This window comes from Propithecus coquereli, unplaced genomic scaffold (assembly GCF_000956105.1).
Source record: "Propithecus coquereli isolate 6110/MARCELLA unplaced genomic scaffold, Pcoq_1.0 Scaffold13, whole genome shotgun sequence".
In the NCBI taxonomy this organism is placed as follows: domain Eukaryota; kingdom Metazoa; phylum Chordata; class Mammalia; order Primates; family Indriidae; genus Propithecus; species Propithecus coquereli.
The window spans coordinates 11,347,737-11,371,623 of record NW_012137191.1 but is presented as its reverse complement, the minus strand read 5'-3'; the positions used below and the strand labels follow the sequence as shown (position 1 = coordinate 11,371,623).

Genomic DNA, 23,887 nt, shown 5'->3' with positions numbered 1-23,887 from the left:
AAATTAATATTGATGTGAAAATCACATCATATAAAATTAATCATTCCAAACTGTATAATCAGTGGCATTTAGTATAGTCACAATATTGTGTAATCATCTCCTTAAATCAGTTTTTGGCAGTTTATATTTTATGTTATTACATAGCTGCCTATATTCAGCAGACATTAATGGAAAAATTTATAGAAATCTGAAGAATTTTCATCTTTTCCAAGAGTATTTAAGTTTAGTAACATATCTCTATTCTCTTCTAAGTTTCTTTATTTCTTAGGAGAAAGTAAATGTTGTATTCCTTCTTAGAACTTGTCATATAATGTTTCTATCTTGAAGGTACATGTTGACTTTTTTCTCTTTTGCTGGTACTTTATATTGTTTACACTTACGCGATTTCTGCAACTGTTACAAGCATATACTCTGTTTTTATTAAACAATGGTGTAGCACAGTATTTCTGAGAAATTGATGAACATTTTCATGAAATTGTCCCAGGAAAATGGGAATTCTGAGATGATGAAATGAATTATCACAAATTTATGCTAATATAATAACTTTTTTCTGCTTTCCAGGATTCCAAATTAAATGTTATATAAAGTATGTGAAGTACATTACTAGTAGTCTGTTTTGTTAAAATGTATTTAAATTATATATCCAGGCCACAGAAACTCTGACTTATTATTTACTACCATAAATTAGGGAAAATGTTACTTTTCAAAAACAATCCTTTCAAAACATTCTAATAGTATTTTAATATACTTAATAACTTTATATTATATAGTCACATAATTATTCTTCAAAGTAGATCTATATTGCTTCTAGAATTGCAGATGCTTTATTTATATTGCCTATCTCATGAATACTTTGGTTTTTGGTACCCATGCCACTGGACAGAAATCTTTCACAAATAATGTTTAGACAAGCTGTTTTGAGGACATCGGTTTAATGTGTTATTTAGGATTTCGTTTTAGGATCTTTAATTTATATGTTACATATAGAAAGAATTATATGTATCTGTGCTATTAAACTGAGGAATCTATTTTTTTAAAGCATTTATTAACATCCAGAAAGAAGCTTGTTTGTAGGCTGCAAGTTAACTTGGATCCAATTAAAACTGATTATTTTACCCCCTTTACTCCCTCCCCACCCTTGGTTAGCATTAAACTTTAGCAATAGTCTATTGAAAGTGTTGGGCGAAACCAAATTGAATTGACACCCAAAAAAGAATTAGTGAGGTATTTTGACAAGAACTAGTTCTAAGAATTGAAATATATCCCAGTTAAATTCCCAGATTTAAATTAACTTAAAAATTTCTAGGAGTCTTTAGAAAGATGTTATAGGCTATTTTTCATAGTGGTTAGAAGCAAACACACAGTACATAGTGTTTAGAGCCCTGTAACCTGTGGCTAACAGAGGCTAATAACAAACCTCAGAAAAGGACTGGATGTTTCATTTTTTGTAGCTCTTTCTGCTCTGGAATCTAAGTAGTTTGCAAACACTGCCCCACTGAGCATAAAGTCAATGAAGTGTAGTATTTGTGAAGTAGAACACAACTACTGTTGTGTGCTAGTTCCCCACATTGATGGGCCTGCCTGTTAATTATCAGCAAAAGGGTTTGGTGCTTAGGGGACGACTGGGGAGAGAGCACATCTCAAAATGGGTCTCCCTGAGATCCATTGTTTTACTATGAACTTTTGGTGCATATTTGCCAACATATAACTGGATTATGTTTATAGACCTCTTTTGCATTAGTGTTTCTTATAGGTTGCACTTTTATATAGCAAGGTGTATGTTGTTATGGATATTGCATAATCTATATGATTCAATTCATTTTTTTTTTTTTTTTTGAGACAGAGTCTCACTGTGTTGCCCGGGCTAGAGTGCCGTGGCGTCATCCTAGCTCGCAGCAACCTCAAACTCCTGGGGTCAAGCAATCCTTCTGCCTCAGCCTCCCGAGTAGCTGGGACTACAGGCATGTGCCACCATGCCCGGCTAATTTTTTTCTATGTATTTTTAGTCGTCCAATTAATTTCTTTCTATTTTTAATAGAGACGGGGTCTCGCTCTTGCTCAGGCTGGTTTCGAACTCCTGAGCTCAAACAATCCGCCCGCCTCGGCCTCCCAGAGAGCTAGGATTACAGGCGTGAGCCACCGCGCCCAGCCAATTCATTTCTGTATATAACTACAAACTAGATTATTTTGCAGATCAGGGGAAAAAATAACCCACATTTTGGGACTGGGGGAACTTTTCATTTTTGAGAAGGATAAATAGCGTGTGTACTGTGTCTAGTGCCTGTTAAATTATAGAACTTAATCTACGCAGTACCTTACAAGACGTTAAATGTTGCCACCAGTGTTTATTCCTTAAAAACTTCTGCCAATTATTACTTTGAAAATGGTATCCATGTGATTTACTGACTCATCATTCTTATTACATATGGTGATAAGTGAAGTAGATGAAAAGAAAGTACTGCATAAACTAACCTTACATAATATTTACTAACAGTATTGAAGTTTACAAAGAGAAGGGGTGGTAGTATCTTCTTGGAATTGAAAGTGGCAGTGGGGCAGAGGGGAAGGGCAGTTAAAGCATAAAAAATGGAGGAAATTTTTGTTGAAGATTTTTTAAACTTGAAATCTAATTTCCAAAGGTCATGTAACGATTTGGGAAGAGAAGCAGTTGAAGGATAAATTGGGAAGAGGAAGCACAAGGTGGTGTGAGGATGAAGACATAGGAGAAAGATAAACAGCAGATAAATGAGTGATAACAGAAGGTATCTGGGACATGAGACATGGTGATAGGTTTAGATGACCACAAGTTCGCCAAGAAAATTAGATCCAGTGGTCCCCCAGTAGATTGTTCACAGACTTCAGTTGAGGCCAAGGTATGGTTTTTCCGAGAGAGTTGTGCTTTCTTATAGCTGGGAATATTCTGATAGTTTTCTGGAGGGAGTCAGAAGAGTTCTGGATTGATTGATGTGGTGACAGATGTAGGGATTTGAGGGTCCTTATATTACAGGCTTCCAAAGAGGTAAGTACTTAGAAGTCTGGCCTTTTTGTGCTGAGACTGGTGGGTAGAGGCCCTAGAAGCCAATAGTTTTGGTAATATGTGTCTTTCAAAAATTGGTTCCTTTTATTTATATTATCAAATTTGTGGCTACAGAGTTGTTCATATTACTGTCCTTTTAATGTTTATGGGATCAAAAATGATGACCATTCATTTCATTGGTAATCTGTGTCTTCCCCCAGCCCCACCCCCAGCCTTTTTTTTTGTTAGCTTGGCTAGAGGTTTGTCTATTTTATTGATCTTTTTAAAGAACCAGCTTTTGGTTTTATTAATTTTCTTTATTGTTTTCATCTTTTCAATTTCAATGACTTCTGCTCTAATTTTTATTATTATTTTCTTCTGCTTGCTTTAGGCTGAAATTGCTCTTCTTTTTTTAGTTTCCTATAGTGGAAGCTTAGATTAATGATCTTTCTTCTTTTCTACTATATGCATTCAATGCTAAACATTTTCCTGTAATTCCTGCTTTTGCTGCATTCCACAAGTTTTGGTAGATTGTATTTTTATTAGTTCAAAATATTTAAAAATTAATCTGGAGACTTCTTTGATTCATGTGTTATTTAGAAATACGTTGTTTAATCTCCAAATATTTTGAGTTCTTCAAGCTATCTTGTTATTGATTTCTAGTTTAATTCTACTGTAGTTTGAAGACATACTTTGCACAATGTTTAGTCTTATACATTTGTTAAGGTATGTTTTATGGCCCAGAATGTAGTTTATCTTGGTGAATGTTCGATGAGAGCTTGAGAAGAGTCTATATTCTGATGTGGTTGGATTGAATATTCTATAAATGTCAATCAGATGAAGTTGATTGTTAGTGCTATTTAGGTCAACTATATCCTTATTGATTTTCTGTTTGCATGATGTGTCAATTAGTGAAAAAAGGGTGTATATCCAGCTATAATAGTGGATCTGTGGATTTGGAACTCCTTGTAGTTCTGTCAGTTTTGACCTCATGTAGCTTGACGCTCTGTTGTTATGTGCATATACATAGAGGATTATTATATCTTCTTGGACAACTGACCTCTTTATTGTTATGCCAGTCTTTATACTTGATCATTTTCCTTATTCTAAAGTCTGCTTTGTCTGAAATTAATATGGCTACTCCAGCTTTCTTTTCGTTAATGTTTTCATGATTTTTTTTTATCCCTTTACTTACAACCTGTCTGTGTTTTCATATTTAAAGTGAGTTTTCTGTAGGCAACATATGGTTGAGACTTGTTGCTCTCAAACATTCTGACAATCCCTGTCTTAATTGGTACATTTAGACCATTCACATTCAAAGTAGTTATTAGTTAACATCTATCACGTTTGTTTTCTGGTTTTTTGCATGTGTTCTTCATTTCTTATCTGCCCTCTTTTTCTGCCTTCTCTGGTTTTATTTGAGTATTTTATCTCCTCTCTTAACATAGCAGTTATCCTTCTTTATAATTGTTTTTAGTGGTTATCCAAGAGTTTGCAATATAAATTTTTAACTAATCTAAGTCCACCTTTGAATAACCCTATATTGCTTCACATGTAGTGCAGATAGCTCAGAATATTCTTAATTCATCCTTTCTGTCCCTTACGACACTGCTGTCATTCATATCACTTATCTATATGCTGTAATCATCCAATGCATTGTTGCCATTATTTCTTTAAACAGTTGTATTTTAGATCAATTAACAGTAAGAAAAAAATGATTTTATTTTACTCTCATTTATTCCTTCTCCAATGCTCTTTCTTTTTACATTCTGTATGCTTCTATGTTTTTATTTTATTGTTAATTGACAATTTATAATTGTATGTATTTATGGGATACAAAGTGAAGTTATGATTTATGAATTCAATGTGGAATAATTAATTCAGGCTAATTTACATACCCATTACCTCAGACACTTATTTTTTTTGTGTTGAGAACATTCAAAATTCACTCTTTTAGCAATTTGGAAATGTACTTTGTGCCATTATTAACTATATTCACCATGTTCTGCAATAGACGTAAAAAAACCAAAAAAACCTTTGTTTCTCTGTCTTAGATTTTGTACGCTTTGACTATTATCTCCCCATCCCCTCCTCCCTCCCCCTGCCTCTGTAACCACCATTCTACTCTATGCTTCTATGAGTTTGATTGCTTTAGATTCCATATGTATGTGAGAACATGTGGTATTTGTCTTTCAGTGCCTATTTCACTTAGTATAATGTTCCCAAATTCCATCCATGTTGTCACAAATGACAGAATTTCCCTTTTGTAAGGCTAAAAACATTCCTTCATGTGTATATACCACATTTTCTTTATCTGTTCATCCATTAATAGACACCTAGATTGATTCCATAACTTGGCTATTGTGAACAGTGCTACAGTAAACACGGGAGGACAGACAACTCTCCAACAAACGGATTTCAGATCTTTTGGTTGATTACCCAGAAGTGAGATTGTTGGATCATATGGTAATTCTATTTTTAGTTTTTTAAGGAACCTCCATACAGTTTCCCTTAATGTACTAATTTACATTTCGTTCAATAGCGTATAAGCCTTCCCTGTTCTTCACATTGCGGCCAGTGTTTATCTTTTATCTTTTTGATGATGGTCATTCTGAAAGGTGTGAGAAAATATCTCATTGTGGTTTTAATTTGCATTTCTCTGATGATTAATGATATTGAGCATTTTTTCATGTATCTGTTGGCTGTTTTTATGTCTTCTGAGAAATGTGTATTCAGGTTTCTTGCCCATTTTTAAATTGGATTTTTTGTTTTCTAGCTATTGAGTTGTTTGAGCTCCATGTATATTTTTGATATTAATCCCTTACTGGATGTATGGCTTGAAAGTATTTTCTCCCAATCCTTAGGTTTTCCTTGTACACTATTAATTGTTTCCTTTGCTGTACAGAAGCTTTTTAGTTTTTTGCAATCCCATTTGTTATTTTTGCTTTTGTTGCTTATGCTTTTGAGGTCAAATCCAAAAAATTATTGCCCGGACCAATGTTGTTTGGTTTTTCCCCTGTGTTTTCTTCTAGTGGTTTTACAGTTTTTGGTCTTACGTTTAAGTCTTTAATCCATTTTGAGATGATATTTGTATATGGTATGAGATAAGGGTCCATTTTTTTTCTTCTGTACGTAGATATTTAGTTTTCCCAAAAACATTTATGGAACAGACTATCCGTTTCCCATTGTGTATTCTGGGCGCTTTTGTCAAAAATCTATTGACTGTACATATTGGTTGATGTGTCTGTTTTTTTGCCAGTACCATGCTGTTATAGTTACTATAGCTTTGTAGTATAGTGTGAAATCAGGTAGTGTGATCCCTCAGCTTTGTTTTTTGCTCATGTTTGCTTTGGTTATTTGATTTTTCTTCTTATGTACAACTTAGTTTCTGACTCATATCATTTTCCTTTTCTCTGAAGAACCTCTTTTACTATTAATTATTTCTTCTAGAGCAGGTTTACTCGTGATAAATTCCTTCAGTTTTTGTTTTTTACGAGAGTCTTTATTTCTCCTTTACTTCTGATAGTTTCACTGGATATACCATTCTAGGTAAGGTTTTTTCTTTCTGTCAGCACTTTATTATCCTCTTCTTATTTGCATGGTTTCTGATGAGAAATTTTTTGTAATTCTTATCCCTGTTCATTTATAGATAAGGTGTTTTTTTCCTCTCCTTTGGTTTCTTTCAAGATGTTTTATTTGTCTTGTCTTTTGTGCAGTTTGAATATGCAAAAGGTATAGAAATTTTGGTATTTATCCTAGTTGGTGTTCTCCGAAATTCTTGGATATGTGGCTTGGTATCTGTAATTAATTTTGGTAATTTCTTGGCAAATAGTACTACAGATATTTCTTAAGCTGGATTTTCTCTTCTTCTGGTATTCCGATTATTCATATGATATTCCATTTAGGATTAAGATTATCCCACTTTTCTTTGATGTCCTATTCAGTTTTATTCATTTTTTTTTTTTTAACATTTTAGTTTTGGAAGTTTTTATTGTCTTATGTTTAAGCCCACTGACTCTTTTCTAGGCTGCGTCCAATGACATTCTTTATTTCTGTTATAATGTTTTTAATATTTACTATTCCCTTTTTATTATTCCTTAGTGTTTCCATCTCTCTGCTTACATTACCCACCTATTGGTTGTATGTTGTCTACCTTTTCATTTAGAACCGTTAACATATTAATCATAGTTATTTTAAATTGCTTGTCTAATAATTGTAGTCTGTATCATATCTGAGTCTGATTCTGATACTGGCTTTTTCTCTTCAAACTGCCTTTTGGAATGCTTCATAATCTTATATTGAAAGCTGGACATGATGTGTTGAATAATAAGAATTCACATAAATAGGCCTGGAATGTGAAGTTTTATGTTGATTTGGCCAGAACTAGGCTGCATTTAATGTTTACTGTAACTGTAGGTGCCAACAGGTATCAGATTCCTCTAGTGTTCTTGTTGTTTTCTCCTAATCCTTTTTGGATACCTTAAAGAACTCCTCCATAGCTGAAGTTTATGTCTTGCAGCTCTTTCAGCTATAATCCACTGCTATTATACTGGTAACCTGTTAGCATTGTGGTAAAGTATGGGGGAGGGTAAACATTCTATATTCTTATGATAAAGTCTCAGTCTTTTAGTGGGCCTTTGTCTCTGGGCTTTGACTTCACAAGTGTTTCTTTGCTCCTCCCACTTAGATGAGACGAAATGGCTAGAGGGAGCTATTTTACCCCATACCATATAAGGCTCTGATTAAGCTTTTTCTTTTGGAGAGTATGCCTTTTTTATGGATAATGCCATGGGTATATTTCACAATGGTTACCTTCTTCCTCTTCATGCCAGAGTCATGAGGGGATCCTTCTTGGTCCTTTACCATGAGGATATGGTGGGGTTTCTGGAGGTAAAACCCATAAAAGTGTGGGGTTGCCCTGAAGACTGTGGGGCCCCTAGGAATTTCTCACTCTTAAGCTAGACCATAGTCAGCCTCCAGCAGTTGGTCAAAATTACCATTTAGATGTTCCTATCATTTACTACCTCTAGTGGGTGCTGCTCCAGGTAAACAGATCTTGGCTATAACTCTGAATTTGCCTGTCTCTCCAGATTTCAGGGTGGCAATTTGCCCTGCAATCTCAGTTCTCTGCTGAGTCCAAGAAAAGTCCTTCATTTTCAGTTTATTCAGACTTTTTCTTATTATAAGGATAAGGCTGATGACTTGCAAGCTTTCAGCAGTCAAAGCTGAAACCGAAAGGCCTGAAATTCCTTTTATATTTTAATATGTTTGGTTTTCTCATTTTCCTTCTCAGATTTTCACCACAGGGGTGAAGATCAAAACTGGTACTATTTGTGATGGTAATGGTAAGAGCAAAGACAAAATAATAGTTTTTACATTAAATAGTACTGAGAATATGAACACGGAGATGTTTGGGTTAGTGGATAGCTAGATGAGTGAATAAGAGTTTTTCCTTCTATCTTTTTTATGAATCCTTGAAGATTCATAGGAATCACTGACTGAAAAATATTAGGACACATTGGTCTGGATCAGGGATTGGCAGATTTTTTCCTAAAAAGAGCTAGATAGCAAATATTTTAAGCTTCTCAGGCTATACTATCTCTGTTGCAACTACTTTGCAGTTGTAGCACAAAAGCAGCCATTGATAATACTTAAACAAATGAGTGTGACCATGTTTTAAAAAAAGTTTATCTATAGATAAAAGCTGTGTGAGCCAGATTTGACCTGTGGCCATATTTTACCAACCTGTGGTCTAGATCAGTAGTTTTTAATTTGTTTCATATCTTTGATCTAGTACTGATTATCAATAGATGGTGGCCATGTTTTATTTGCATATAGTTTCTCATATTGAGATATTATCCTATGTTGGGATGAAGATTTTTATATGTTAATCAGCAGGGTTCCAAAAATATTAAGGTTTAAGAATCATAGGTGTAGGCTCTCTTTATGAGTTTAAAGCCTATCTCAAAGTTGCCATGAATATGTAATTCTCATTCACTCGGAATAATAACAACAAAAAAAATCCCCCGCAATTGTTTGTATGTTAATTTAAAAATAAGTCCATTTTTATTATTTCATTTTACCACATAGGCATGTCCGTTATTTTGAAAGTGAAATAACAGGAGCGTTGCCCAAGATTAGTAGATGGTGGGGCCAATAGTGACCTGAATTCCAGGGTAGAGCTCTTTTCAGCAAATAATATATAGTATCAATCATGGCAACTGGAGGTGGGGTCAGTAGACTGAAGATTAGCCTTTTTCAGAGGGCAGTTTTGGGGCTTTATTCTTAATTAAAAAAAGTGAGGTTATTTTCATTATTTTAGGTAATTCTGCATTGGACAGTATTTCAAAGCATGATGGGAGACAGAAATATTGTTAATAATAGATGTCCAAGTTACCGAAACGAACTTGACAAGTGATTTTGCATAAAAATAATCATAAGTTATATTAAACAAAGATATTATATGTTCAAAATATAGCATTTACCAATTATTATACTATGTATTTCTGTTATCTATGCTCTTGAGGTTTTTTAACATGTATATCTGTATGGTAGAAATGTTATATAGTGGTGTCTTAACCAACTCCATGTTCAGTGATGTCACACTGATAGCTTAAAAATGGCCACAGGGAGTATTTAAACCATGCAAATTGGCAAATGTAACAGATAATACTCCCCACCCCAATGTGCTCTGAACCCCAAGCCAGTCAATTAATATTTACTGGCATATCACTGGCTGTGACTATGGTCTTAAAATACTTGTCTGGTTTTGCTACAAGACTGTGAGTTCCTTGAGCTTTGGAACTTATATACCTAGCATCCAGCACAAGGCTTGGAGTATAGTTGACAGACAAATGTTTTTATTCATTTAGCCCTTGATTGAAATCCTGGCTTCATCACTTAACCTATTTGTGTGACCTTGGTTATTTTAACCTCTATTTATTAGTAAAATGGGAATAATAATACCCACCTTTCGTGATTGTTGTAAGCATTAATGAAAAGACCTAGACATGATTCTTGTACATAGTAGATGCAAAAAAGTTGTTGATTTTTATTTTTATAACCTGAGAAATAGACATAAATGCCATTAAGGTCCAGACTTACATGTCGAGCTTTGTATTAAGTGTTTGACTACAAACTGGATGAGACTCAAGAATGTGGTACTGTTATTTTTGTGTGTGTATATACTTCTCATCCTTCCCATACAAAATAGTGGGATAAATGAAAAGGAATATGATATATAAGAGGCAGGAAGCAATCTCTGGGTTATATTTGGCTTTGCTCAGACTCTTATTACAGTATTATGTCCAGTTTTACATTGCTCATTTTAAAGAGGATGTCAAAAAACTATATGTAGGGTGTCCTGGGAAGAATCAACGACTATGATTAAAGGGACAGAAAATAGACCCTTTGAGGAAAGCACAGGGAACTGAGTTTGTTTACTCTGGAAAGGAGATGGTAAAGGAGTTACTTAACTATCTTCAAGTATATGAAGGGTTATTGTAAGAAGGATACTCTCAAGTTGTTCTCCAAATGCACAGAGGACTAAAAGAGGAAATCGACATTTCATTTAAAGAAAACTGTGTTAAACACTAAAATTGACTATCAAGGGATGTCATGGAATCTCCATTTTTGAAAATATTTAAAAAGAATAGCAGCAGATGGTTATTTATTGAAAAGTTTAAGTGTTTGACCTCATGAAAGTGAGAGGCAGGATTGTAAGCCTTTCAGCCTTTTCAACTTATGTGATATGATTTTCTTATATTTACTGTAACTTACCAAACATATTCCAGATATCTTATTGGGAAACCACTTATAATTTTGATAAAATTATATTTCAGCTTACATTGCATCCTAATTGCTGGATTTATCTTGAATAAAAACTTTTAGTATTATTTATCTGCTAGTAACTAAATTAAAGTCAATTTGTATATATAAAATACTCAATTTATAATTTTATACTCAATTTGACATATCTGAAGCATTACTTAGGAGTATTCTTTTTTTTTTTCCAAGTAGCACTTTACAAATATTCTGTAATTCTTTTGTAACAGGGAATCCTCTTGGTATATGATATTACAAATCATCAAAGCTTTGAGAATTTAGAAGATTGGTATACTGTGGTGAAGAAAGTGAATGAGGAGTCAGAAGCTCAGCCACTGGTTGCCTTGGTTGGAAATAAAAGTAAGTTGTTCCTGCTTATTTTTGTATAGTAAAATTTATTTGCTATTACGGACTGAGTGTTTGTGTCCTCCTACCTCCCTGATTCGTAAGCTGAAGACCCAATCCTTAATGTGATGGTATTTAGAGGTGGGGCCTTTATGGGGTATTACGTCATGAGAGCAGTGCCCTCATGGATAGGATTAATGCCTTTGTAAGAAGAGACATGAGAGAGATAATGTCTCTGTGTGCCATGTGAAAGTACGGCAAGAAGGTGGCCATCTGTAAACCAGGAAGAGTGCCCTCACTAGATGCTGAATCTGCCTGCACCTTGATCTTGAATTTCCCAGTCTTCAGAACTGTGAGAAATAATGTTTGTTTTTTAGGCTACCAGAACTTAGAACTTACTAAGACATTTTTACCTATCCTGTAGTTTTTATTCCCGAAAAAAAGATTTTATATTTGAAAACAGTATTTCTGGAGTGAGCAAACTGAATAGAAAATTCCTAAGGGTGTATATGATCTTTTCGATAACTCTTTTGATGCATGATCTATCATAACTGCTCTGCTGCTTTGGCCAGTTGCTGTAAAGGTAAATTTGGTTCTGAAAGTATGTGTTTTGGCTTCCTGTGGTCTAAGGAAGCAGCGTGGACTATTAAGCACAGCAACACAGCTGCACATTTTATGATATTATATTGCAATTTCAGCTGTGTCCCAGAGGTGTTGAGAGATATATTTCATTAAATGATCCCCTATTTTAGGGAAAGAAGTGGTGTCTACATGGAATTTTATAAGCATTGTGCCTTGCTCCCATCTCTTATAAACTTCCTTTTCTGAAATTTTGGGGTTTGTTCTGAATATAGATAATTCTTTTTGAGAAAGAGTCTATTATATTAGGGAGAGGAGCAGTTCTTGGTAAAAATTATAGATAAGTAATTTTTGAGATCTGTCTCTTGGGCTATGATATATAGAATATAAAAATCATAAAACTGAACACAGTACATGACTGGTATTTGGTTCATAGCTCTGCAATGCAGTAACTTGGAAAAGGAGACATTAACAAGGGTTTTCAGATACAGTCATGTGCCACATAACAGTGGGGATATGTTCTGAGAAATGCGTTCGTAGGCAATTTTGTTGTGTGCTAACACCATGGAGTGTACTTACACAAAGCTAGATGGTACAGCCTACTATACACCTAAGCTATATGGTATAGCCTGTTGATCCTAGGCTATGAACCTGTACAGCATGTTACTGTCCTGAATACAGTAGGCAATTGTAACACAATGGTAAGTATTTGTATATCTAAACATAGAAAATGTGTAGTAAAAATGCAGTATAAAAGCTCCATTGTAATTTTATGGGATCACCATCATATAATACCAGTCCATTGCTGATGGAAACATCATTATGTGGTACATGACTATGTATGCAATATTGTGATATAACCTGATCTACAACTTATTCAAGGTCAGAAAAAGAGAAAATGAATTCAAATTATACCATGGAGGATTTAGATCAGGAACTATTTCCTGACTACAAGCGCTGTTAAATAAATACTTACTTATACTACCATGAGAATTATCTTCTCCAAAGGTCTTTAAAAATATAGTACATTTTTTCCTCTATAATTGTTTAGAAATAATGCTTCCTGAAGGACCAAACCCAGATTTCTTCATTATGTAGTTTTGTGCACTGAGATGAGCGTTTAATAAATCCAAGCCTTCATTTAAAACCATTGTGAAACAGGTGAAAATGTCATTTCTCTGAAGAGTGAAAAATACAGACATTGTCATGCGCTCTAGAAAACAGTATTACAATATCACAAAATGGCATGGCTTGGGTAGAAATTCTAGTTTTCTTTTTTTAAAGCTTTAGTTAAATTTTGCTCATCTGTTTTATAAATAATTCTTTTTAATTGAGTGAATCAGATGATTTTCATTTCACTGAAAATCCTCTTTTACAAATTGTAAGTTTTGATGAACTTAAGTTCTATTTCTGGGTGCAGCTTTTCATTTTAGGAGATCATTTCTTTGTTGGTTGTCATATAAAGGATTGGCTTAGATTATGGTTGAATCTGTGCTTTATTGGAGATTTCCCATCACCTTATGGGGAATTATAGAGTAGAGGAGGGAGAGAGGGGTTGGGATTTATTTTCATTTCTTTCAGAATGTATTCTAATCACCATTTGGGATAAAGGTATAGTGGTGTGTAATTATATACATTATGTTATGTATTTATGCTATCCTGTGAGGCATCTACCGTTGGTCACTGTCAAAGACAGGGTATCAGACTAGATGGGCTGTTGAACTGGGCTGGTGTTGCCATGGTTAAGTTTTAAAAACAACTATTTATATAAGTTATTTGAATTTATGCAAAAAATTAATACACGTTTGAAATTTAATAGCTTAAAAGTCAAGAGTTTTTTCACTTTTGACTTAGCTATAACCCCTTTCTTGTATGTATTTATAATACTCTCTTTCAGAATGAGATCATATAACAGAATATGCAGTCACGCAGAATGTTGTATGTAAAAGGAAGAGATAGATGAATATTTTCCTGGATATTATTTACTGCATAATCTGTCATTGGCCCAATTTCATGTGATCACGTAATGAAAGATCCTTCTGTGGTTAAGCCTATTAGGGGTTTAACTCTGAGTCTCCTGAATATTTTATGATTTCTGTTTTCAAACTGATGTTACATCCTGAAAGAAATGAAAATAAATCCCAACTCCTCTCTTCCTCCTCTACTCCTCATAGTAAATGGGGATATAATTATATTAAAAAGCAATAAAATTAATAAACACGTTTCACATTGGTTAAAGGCAAAGCAGAAGACACATGGAAAGACATCTGAAACTGGATTACTATGCTCATTATCTAAACATGAGATTTGGAGGGGACAAATATCCAAACTATATCAATGTATTAAGTTAGCCATTGTTAATTTGCTCAAAGGTTGAGCCAAAGAGAGTCCTTAAGGAATGATTGGGAACTGCCAACCTAGGTCTTAAATTTATTTATTTTTTTGTCTGCCATCTTCAAGTTCTTTAAAAATTTGACTGCCTTTCTTTTGCTCTGTCTGGTTGTTGAGATTAATCAGTACAGTTATGGATGTTAACAGTAAGGCTGACTAAAAATGCCTGGCACTTGTTCCTCCCACAAGAAAGGACCAAGGCAGTGAATAAATAGCTAAGATTTGATTAGAGTGTCAAAGGGAAAGTGCTAGAGTTCAGCAGGGGAATGAAGAAGCTCCTCTGGTGATTGGTAGCACAGGAGGGCAGCATCAAGGCACTCAGCCTCTGCAGCCCCTTCTCCTCTGCCATATCAGATGAGCCCTGAGACAGGAAAAAAGATAAACAGAAGAACTTCCCCAGCCCACATTGCCACCGCAAATACCTACAGTCCTTACTATAGGACAATCCCACAGTCCTTGCAATCCCTGAGCTACCAGGAATTGATGCAGCTGCATTGCTCTGGATTAGGAACACAAGGTGTGTACTCTCCACCCCCTAATCACCATCTGGGAGCCAAGCTGCTGCAGTATGGTACCATCTTGAGGCCAGAGCCACCTCTGGAGTGTCTCTTCCTCTGAGGGTCAGTAGCCACTGCACCTCTCCAGCACTTGGGGCTCCATATGCATTCCAGCAACCTCACATATGTGGCTGCACACTACAGTCCCAGCTGATTGGAGTCTGGGTTGATGATTGACCGTGACTTTGGTCTTATGCAGCAGGAAAACTGACCCCCTCTGCTTGCACTTCAAGCCAGGGGAACAGTATGGCAGTCCTGTCCAGGGTGAACCCACCTTTGAGCCAGCCAAACAGTTACAAACCCTCTCCCAAGCAGGAAAGTTTTCTGAGCTACTGAGCAGCTAACATCCTCAGGCTGGTGGAGTGGTTACACATTTGCTCCCAGAGCCTGAGAAACAGCCCTGTGGCACCCCCATCCATGGACATGCCAATGACCTGCCCAAAGGCCTCTCACCCACAATCAGGCCATGAGAAATAGCTTCATGGGCCATCCCTGGCAGACATTCTCCCAGGCTGGCTGAGCAGCCATGTCCCCAAGAAACAGCACTGCAGGCTGTCCCTGGCAAATATAGTCCCAGACTGGCTGAGCAGCTGTGCACTCTTTTTCCGGTCCTGAGAAACTACCTTGCGGGTTGCCCATGGCAGTTATGCTCCCAGGCCAGCCAAGCAGTCTTGAGCAGGCAACTCTGACCTGAGAAACAGCCCTGAGGGCCACCCCTATCAGACATGCACCCAGCCAGCTGAGAAACCACACAGCCATATCCTAGGCCTTAGAAACAGCCCCACAAGTTGTCACTAGCAGGCAAGGCCAAGCAGCCATGCAGCCATGTGCCCATGCCTCAAGCCAGAGTAACAGCCACATGGCTCCAGCCCTTAGCGAGCCAGACCCCAAGTTGGCTGACCTACCGTGTCCACACATGCACCCCTGAGCTGAGAAACAGCCCAGCAAGCCCACCCCTAACCAAACTGCACCACTACCATAAACTCTCTTAGCCTAAGACATTTGAGTTACTTACAGATGTCACTAGCATGTACAATTGAAGAAACTACATAGAGACTAGACTACTATGCCCACCTAGAACCAAAGCTAATACACCCTGCTGAAACAGCCCTGGGTGCCACCCCTATCAGACATGCACCCAGGCCTTGTTATATATGATTAGGTCTTTCCCTGCAAAACCTACTCCATAAAGATGAAAGAGGTGATTCTTCTACCAGATGCATAGATCAATGCAGGGACACATCAAACATAACAAATTAAGGAAACATGACGCCTCCAAAGGAACACAGTAATTCTTCAATTACGGACCCCAATCAGAAGGACATATACAAAATACCAGAAGAAGAATTCAAAGTAATAATATTAAGGAAACTCAGTGTAAGATACAAGAAAATACATATACAAAATTCAATAAAATCAGGAAAATAATTCATGATTTGAATGAGAAATTGAACAAAGAGATATCATAAAAAGAACCAAACAGAAATCTTAGAGCTGAAGAATTTAATGTAGTAAATAAAAAATACGATCAATAGCTTCAATTACAGATTGGATCAAGCAGAAGAAAGAATTTCTGAACTTGAAGGCAACTCTTTTGAAATAACACAGGCAGACAAAAAGAAAAAGGAGAAAAAAGAATTTTAAAAAATGAAGGAAGCCTACGGGATTTATGAGATACCATTAAGCAAACAAATATTCACATTATGAGCATTTCAGAAGAAGAAGAAAAGGGAAAAGATGTAGAAAACATATTTAATGAAATAATGGCTGACTTCCCAAGTCTTAAAAGAGAGATGGACATTCAGATCCAGGAAGCTCAAAAAACCCGAAATAGATTCAACTAAAACAGATCCTGTTGAGGCATATTATAGTCAAATTATCAAAAGTTAAAGATAAAGAATCTAAAAACAGCAAGAGAAAGAACATCAAGGCACATGTAAGGGAATCCCCATTGGACTAACAGTGTATTTCTCAGCACAAATGCTACAGGCCAGGAGAGAATGGGATGATGTATTCAAAATACTGAAAGGAAAAACTGCCAGCCAAAAATAGCAAAGCTGTCCTTCCGAAATGAAGGAGAAATAGAATCTTTCACAGAAGGAAAAACGAAAGGAATTCCTCACCACTAGACCAGCCTTACAAGAAATGCTCAAAGGAGTATTATGTCTGAAAGTGAAAACCACCATCACAAACTTGTGAAACTTCTAAACTCACTGTTAGAGCTGATATTCAAAGGAGAAAGAGAAAGGAATCAAACCTTATCACAACAGAAAAACAACCAACCACAAATATAAACAATAAAAGAGGAAGTAAGGAACAAAGGATATACAAAGCAACCAGAAAACAATCAATAAAATGACAGGTGTAAATCCTCACCTATCAATAATAACCTTGAACATAAATTGGTTAAATTCCCCATTTTAAAGATATGGACCGGCTGAATCAATATAAAAAGAAGAACCAACTATGTACTATCTGCAAGAAACTCACCTCACCTGTAAAGATGCACATAGACTGAAAGTGAAGGGATGGAAAAAGATATTCCATGTAAACAAACCAAAAGTAAGCAAGAGTAGTTATATCAGAAAAAAACAGACTTCAAGTCAAAAGCTGTACAAAGAAGGACAAAGAAGGGCATTATACAATAATAAAGGAAACAATTCTTCAAGAGAACATAGCAATTGTAAACATATATACACCCAACACTAGAGCACTCAAATATATAAAGCAAATATTATTAGATCCAAATGGAGAGATAGACTCTAATACAATAGTTGGGGGCCTCAGTACCTTACTCTCAGCATTGCATAGATCATCTAGACAGAAAATCAACAAGGAAACATCAGATTTGAACTGTACCCTAGACCAAATGAACCTAACAGACACTTACAGAACATTTTACCCACCAGCTACATAGTACATATTCTTTTCATCAGCCCATGGAACATTCTCCAGGATTGACCCTATGTAACATGGACGTAAGTCTCAAAAAATTTTAAAAAATCAAAATTATACCAAGTGTCTTATCTGACCACAATGGAGTAAAACTATTAATAGAGATCAATAACAAGAGGAACATTCAAAACTATACAAATATATGGCTATTAAACACCATGCTCCTGAACAACCAATGGGTAAAGGAAGAAATTAAGTAAATTAAAAAATTTCTTGAAACAAATGAAAATAGAAACACAACATACCCAAACCTATAGGACACAGCAAAAAATAGTATTAAGAGGCAAGTTTATAGCAATAAATGCCTACATCAAAAAACTGGAAAGATTTCAGATAAACAGCAAGGTATCTCAAAGAACTAGAAAAGCAAGAACAAACCAAAGCCCAAATTAATAGAAGGAAAGAAATAATAAAGATCAGAGCAGAAATAAACAAAAGTGAGACTGAAAAAAAAGCACAAAAGATCAAAAAATAAAAAGTTGGTGTTTTGAAAAGGTAACCAAAATCAACAAACCATTAGCTAGACTAAGAAAAAAAGAGAGAAGACCCAAATAAGTAAAATCAGAAACAAAAGAGATGTCACAGTGGATACCACAGAAATACAAAGGAACATTAGAGACTAGTATGAACAACTATGTACTAATAAATTTGAAAACCTAGAAGAAATGGATAAAATTTTAGACACGTATAACCTAACAAGAAGGAAACCTGAACAGATCAATAACAAGTAATGAGATTGAATCAGTATTAAAAGTCTTTCAACAAAGTCCAGGACCTGGACCTGGCTTCACTGCTGAATTCTTCCTAACCTTTTAAGAAGAATTAATGCCAGTTCTTCTCAAATTATTATAAAAAACTTAAATAGAGGGAACTCTTCCTAACTCATTCAGTAAGGCCAGCATCACCCTGATACCAAAACCAGAGAAAGATACAACAACAAAAAACTGCAAGCCAATATCCTTGATGAATATAGATATAAAAATCCTCAACAATACTAGCAAAATCAAATCCAATAATACATCCAAAAATAATACACTATGGTCAAGTGGGGTTTATCCCAGGAATGCAGGCATGGTTCAACATGTGCAAATCAATAAAAGTGACACATCACATCAACTGAATAAAGGACAAAGACCATATGATCATTTCAATAGATATAGAAAAAATATTTGATAAAATTTAATGTCCCTTCATGATAAAAACTCAATAAATTAGGTATAGAAAGAAAGTACCTCCAACATAATAAAGGCCATACATGCAAACCCAGAGCTAATATCATACTCAATGGAGAAAAGCTGAAAGCTTTTCTTCTAGGAACTTGAACAAGACAGGATGTCCACTCTCATCACTCTTTTCAACATAGTAGTAAAAGTGCTAGCCAGAGCATTTAGGCAAGAAACAGAAACAAAGAGTATCCAAATTGGAAAGGAGCATGTCAGATTGTCCGTTTGCAGATGACATGATCTTATATTTAGAAAAACCTAAAGATTGTACCAAAAACCTCTTAGAACTGATAAATGAATTCAGTAAAGTTGCAGGATACAAGATCAACATATAAAAATCAATAGTGAACATGAACAGTGACCTAGCTGAAAAAGAAATCAAGAAGATAATCCCATTTAGAACAGCTACAAAAATAAAAAAAATAGAATAACTAGGAATAAATTTAACCAAGGAAGTGAAAGACCTCTACAAGGAAGTCTACAAAACACCCATGAAAGAAATTGAAGAGGGTACAAAACAAATAAATGGAAAGACATCCCATGTTCATGGATTAGAAAAATGAATATTGTTAAAATGATCTTAAAGCCCAAAGCAATCTGTAGATTGAATGCAGTCCCTATCGGTATATCAATGTCATTGTTCACAGAAATAGAAAAGAAAATCTTAAAATTTGTGTGGCACCATAAAAGACCCCGAATAGCCCAAACAATCATGATCAAGTAGAATAGAGCTGGAGACATCACACTACCAGACTTGAAAATATACTACAAAGTTGTAGTAACCAAAACAGAATGGTACTGGCATAAAAACAGTCACATTGACCAATGGAACAGAAAAGAGAACCCAGAAGTAAATCTACATATCTATAGCCAACTGATTTTTGTCAGAGGTGCCAAGAACACTCATTGGGAAAAGGACAGTCTGTTTAATAAATCATGTTAGGAAAACTGGATATCCTTATGCAGAAAAATGAAACTGGACCCTCATCTTTCACTCTATAAAAAGTCAACTCAAAATGGATCAAAAACCTAAATGTAAGACCTGAAACTATAAAGCTAGTAGAAGAAAACATAGGGCAAATGCTTTAGGACATTGGTCTGGGAAAAGATTTTATGAATAAAGACCTCAAAAGCACAGGCAACAAAAGAAAAAAATAAACAAATGGGATTAAATCTAACTAAAAAGATTTGCACAGAAAAGGAAGCAGTCAACAGAGTGAAAAGGTAACCTACAGAATAGGAGAAAATATTTGCAAGTTATTCATTTAATGGGGGATTAATATCCACAAATACAAGGAACTTAAACATGTCAACAGCAAAACATTCATCCAATTAAAAAATCGGCAAATGATCTGAATAGGCGTTTCTCAAAAGAAAACATACAAATAGCCAAAAAATACATGAAAAAATGTTCAACATCACTAATCATCAGGCAAATGCAAATCAAGACCACAATGAGGTATTTATCATCCCACCCTGGTTTAGGATCATCAAAAAGAAGAAAAAAATAACAAATGCTGACAAGGATGTGGAGAACTGTGAACTCTTATAAACTGTTGGCAAGAATATAGACTATGATAGTACAACCACTATGGAAAATAGTATGGAGGGTCCTCAAAAACTGTAAGCAGAAATACCATATTATCCAGCAATCCCATTAGTGAACATTTATCCAAAGGAAAGGAAATCAGTATATTGAAGAGACATCTGCACCCCCATGTTTATGGCAGAACTATTCACAATAGGCAAGATATGAAGTCAACCTAGGTGTTCAATAACAGATGAAAGGATAAAGAAAATATGGTATGTATACATAATGAAATACTCTTCAGCCATAAAAAGGAATGGAAATCCTATCATTTGCAGCAACATGGATGGAACTGGCAGACATTATGTTAAGTGAAATAAGTCAGGAACAGAGAGTTAAATACCACACGTTGTCACTCATATGTGGAAGGTTAAAAAAATTGATCTCACGGAAGTAAAAAGTAAAATAGGATAGTAGAGGCTGGGAAGGTAAGGGGGATGTGGGGGATAGGGAGAGATTTGTTAGAGGATACAAAATTCCAGCTGGGTAGAAAGAATATGTTCTAGTGTTTTATACCACTGTAGGATGACTATAGGTAATAATATATAGTTTCAAATAGCTAAAAGGATGATATTGAATATTCCCAACAATAAGAGATGAAAAATGTTTGAGGCGATGGGTATGCTAATTACCCTGATTTGATTACTGTATATTATATATATCAAAACACCATTATGTATCCTGTTAATATGTACAAATATTATATTTCAATTAAAAATCAGAAAAAATAAAGTTATTTTCGAATCTTCATGAAAGGCCACACTTTTACCTTAGTAAGGTAAAATATAAATTCCTGGTAGGTATTTCAGAATGGGAAAGAGGGTAAGTCATCTACTTATTTTGCACATGTCACAGTTTGACTGAATTTAATGATCTCTGCAGCCCCAGATGGAGTGAGATATATGAAAGGTCACAGATCCAGCCTTTTAGATAGTACCTGAAGACAATTATTAACATATTGCCATGTAAGGCTACTTCTGCAAGACAGGGAGTCAAATCTATGAGGCCTAGTACCTGGTTTCCTGGCTTTGAAAGTCTTGTTCTTCCAACTTTGGGGCACTCTCATTTGATCAGAGCCTGTACTGCAGAGCATAGGGATTTTTAATTGACGTCCACGTAAGTTAGGCTTTTCATGGGCAGACCTGGCCATGGCCTAACATATGAACATCACCACTCATGCAAACTACTACAGTAGCTTCCTAAGTGCTCTTCCTGCTCCTAGCTTTGCTCTCCTACAATCCAGTTCCCAAATGGCAAATCGTATTATATGATTCTTCTGTTGAAAACCCTTTGGTGGTTTTTCATTCTACATTGAATGAAATCGAAACTCCTTATCCTAGTTTACCAAGGTCTAGATAATCTGGCTCTTACCTACTTCACAGACTTCATCTTCTGCATACTTCCTTGCCTGCTATAAGTGCAAAGCACATTTATCTTTTTTTTTTTTTTTCTGTTCCTAAAACATTCCAAGTTCATTTGCACTTAGAGTTTCTTTTGCTTGAAATGCCTTTGTTTTCCCACTAAAATCTAAGCTCTGTGAAGGCTAAGGACCTCATCACTTAAAACAGTGCCTGCATGAATACTGAATGAATGAATAAAAGCCTTTTCATGAAGATTGTTGAAATTAGAAGTGTTTATGACCCTTGATGTGATATTCAGGGAAAATGATTTTCTTAATGAGGAAAAATACATATGTAGCTATAGGGAAACTGTTAGATAGCCTTCAGTGCCAACCGTCCTGCTGAATTCCACCCTGGTGAATAATATCAGTGACTTTCTTAGGAAATGCATCACAGTTGTATTATACTAGATCATATATGAAATAAAATGACATAGATTTTATGTCATGATTTTAGGTTAAATAAATGTAGAAGTTTTAGGAAGTTTGCTTTTTTTCCCTAACTTGTGACTTTTACATAATATTAGAAACCTACACATTTGACTTTTTATTTACAAGGTTTTTATTTTTGTGTTTAATTTGAAAAATCATAATCTGTACTGAAGTACAGTTTTAATTTTTCTTTCATTGTTTCAGGCAAAGATATAATTGAAATGAAAATTTAGGAGTATTATTTTTTAAAAGATTTTCAATTCAATCCATATTTTATAATCACATGGCTGGTGTTTTAATTTGTCATTTTGTTATTTTCTATCTTTAATCTGTTATGCTTTTCTACTATCTGATCCATCAGCTAGTTTCTCTCCTGACTAGCTAACATTCTCAGTTGGATAGATTGTAAACAGAATTAACAGGGGTTGCATAGAAGCTGCCCTCTTCGTGATTTATAGCTTCTTAGTTAGTGGAGGGGTGGTGGTTATCAGTAACTTGTATTGGAGGTAGGAATTATCACGCTCCAGTATAGAGTGGATGGATGAGTGATTTCTACTCTTAAAGATATTAACCAGATCCTTTCGCAAATAAAGACTAATAACTCAGATTTTTAAACAATCTTCATGACAGATGAGGGCATAGAGAAGAGTGCATCAACACTAATTAACAATGTTGAGTGTATATTCTTCTTAACAGTGATTGATTGTTCTTAGAGTACTATCTCTGCCCAGGAAGTGATGTTTTACATTGGGAGGTTTAAAGGTTACATTTTAATGTACCCTGTAAGTTGTATTCCTGAACTCAATGGAAATGTATTAGTAAAACAAGTAAATTTCAAGTTCAAAATTTTACTGATGCTCTCAATAAAATTATCAGCAGGCTTTTAAAAGACTGTTCTTTTTTTCTCAGTAATAGAGAAATATAAGAAATGGTTATACATCCAATTTGAAAAGCTTCATTGGAATTTACATGAAAGTACTTGCCTATACTGTGACTCTTGAGTCTTCAAAAGTTCTTATTTTATCTGTAGAGAAGACATGTGAAACTATTAAATATGTAACATTTAATTTGGTTGCTATTTTGAAGGATTCATATCAAGTTCTATGAAATTCATCACCTACGATATTATATCAAAGTGAACAAGTCATCGTTACCAATTTGTTTAACAGAGCTTGTAATTTATAAAGGACAAACAAAAACTCTTGAGGATTTGAAAAGTTCATTCTGTTTATACATTTTAAACTAAAACATTCTGTCCCATCCCCCATTTCTTTTACTACTTTGCTTCTTTTTTGTTCCAGATAATTAATAGTAATCCCAAAGTATCAGATCCAAGTACCTTTTGAAGATGGACCCAATATTTCTGTTTCTATTTCTGCTTCTTTTTCTTTTCTTTCTCTCTCTCTCTCTTTAAAACTTCTTTCTACATGTAAATTTTTCAAATGATCATTTACTTACTGGAAAATACTGAGAGCATTTCTATATATTGAGTGAGAAAATATTTTAACATATATACTTAAAGCTGTTCTCTTACATGATACTTCACACTCCTGCTGTACTTCTAGGCATGTTGATAGC

The 23,887-nt window shown here is 35.0% G+C and overlaps 1 protein-coding gene across 1 annotated transcript in view; it reads left to right on the top strand.

Moving 5' to 3' along the window:
• The window catches only part of RAB28 (RAB28, member RAS oncogene family), an 89,375-nt gene that overhangs the window by 12,015 nt on the left and 53,473 nt on the right, over positions 1 to 23,887 (top strand). The window contains exon 4 of the mRNA XM_012638405.1: positions 11,071 to 11,200. Coding sequence (XP_012493859.1) covers positions 11,071 to 11,200 — 130 coding nt within the window. The remainder of the gene's footprint in view (positions 1 to 11,070; positions 11,201 to 23,887) is intronic.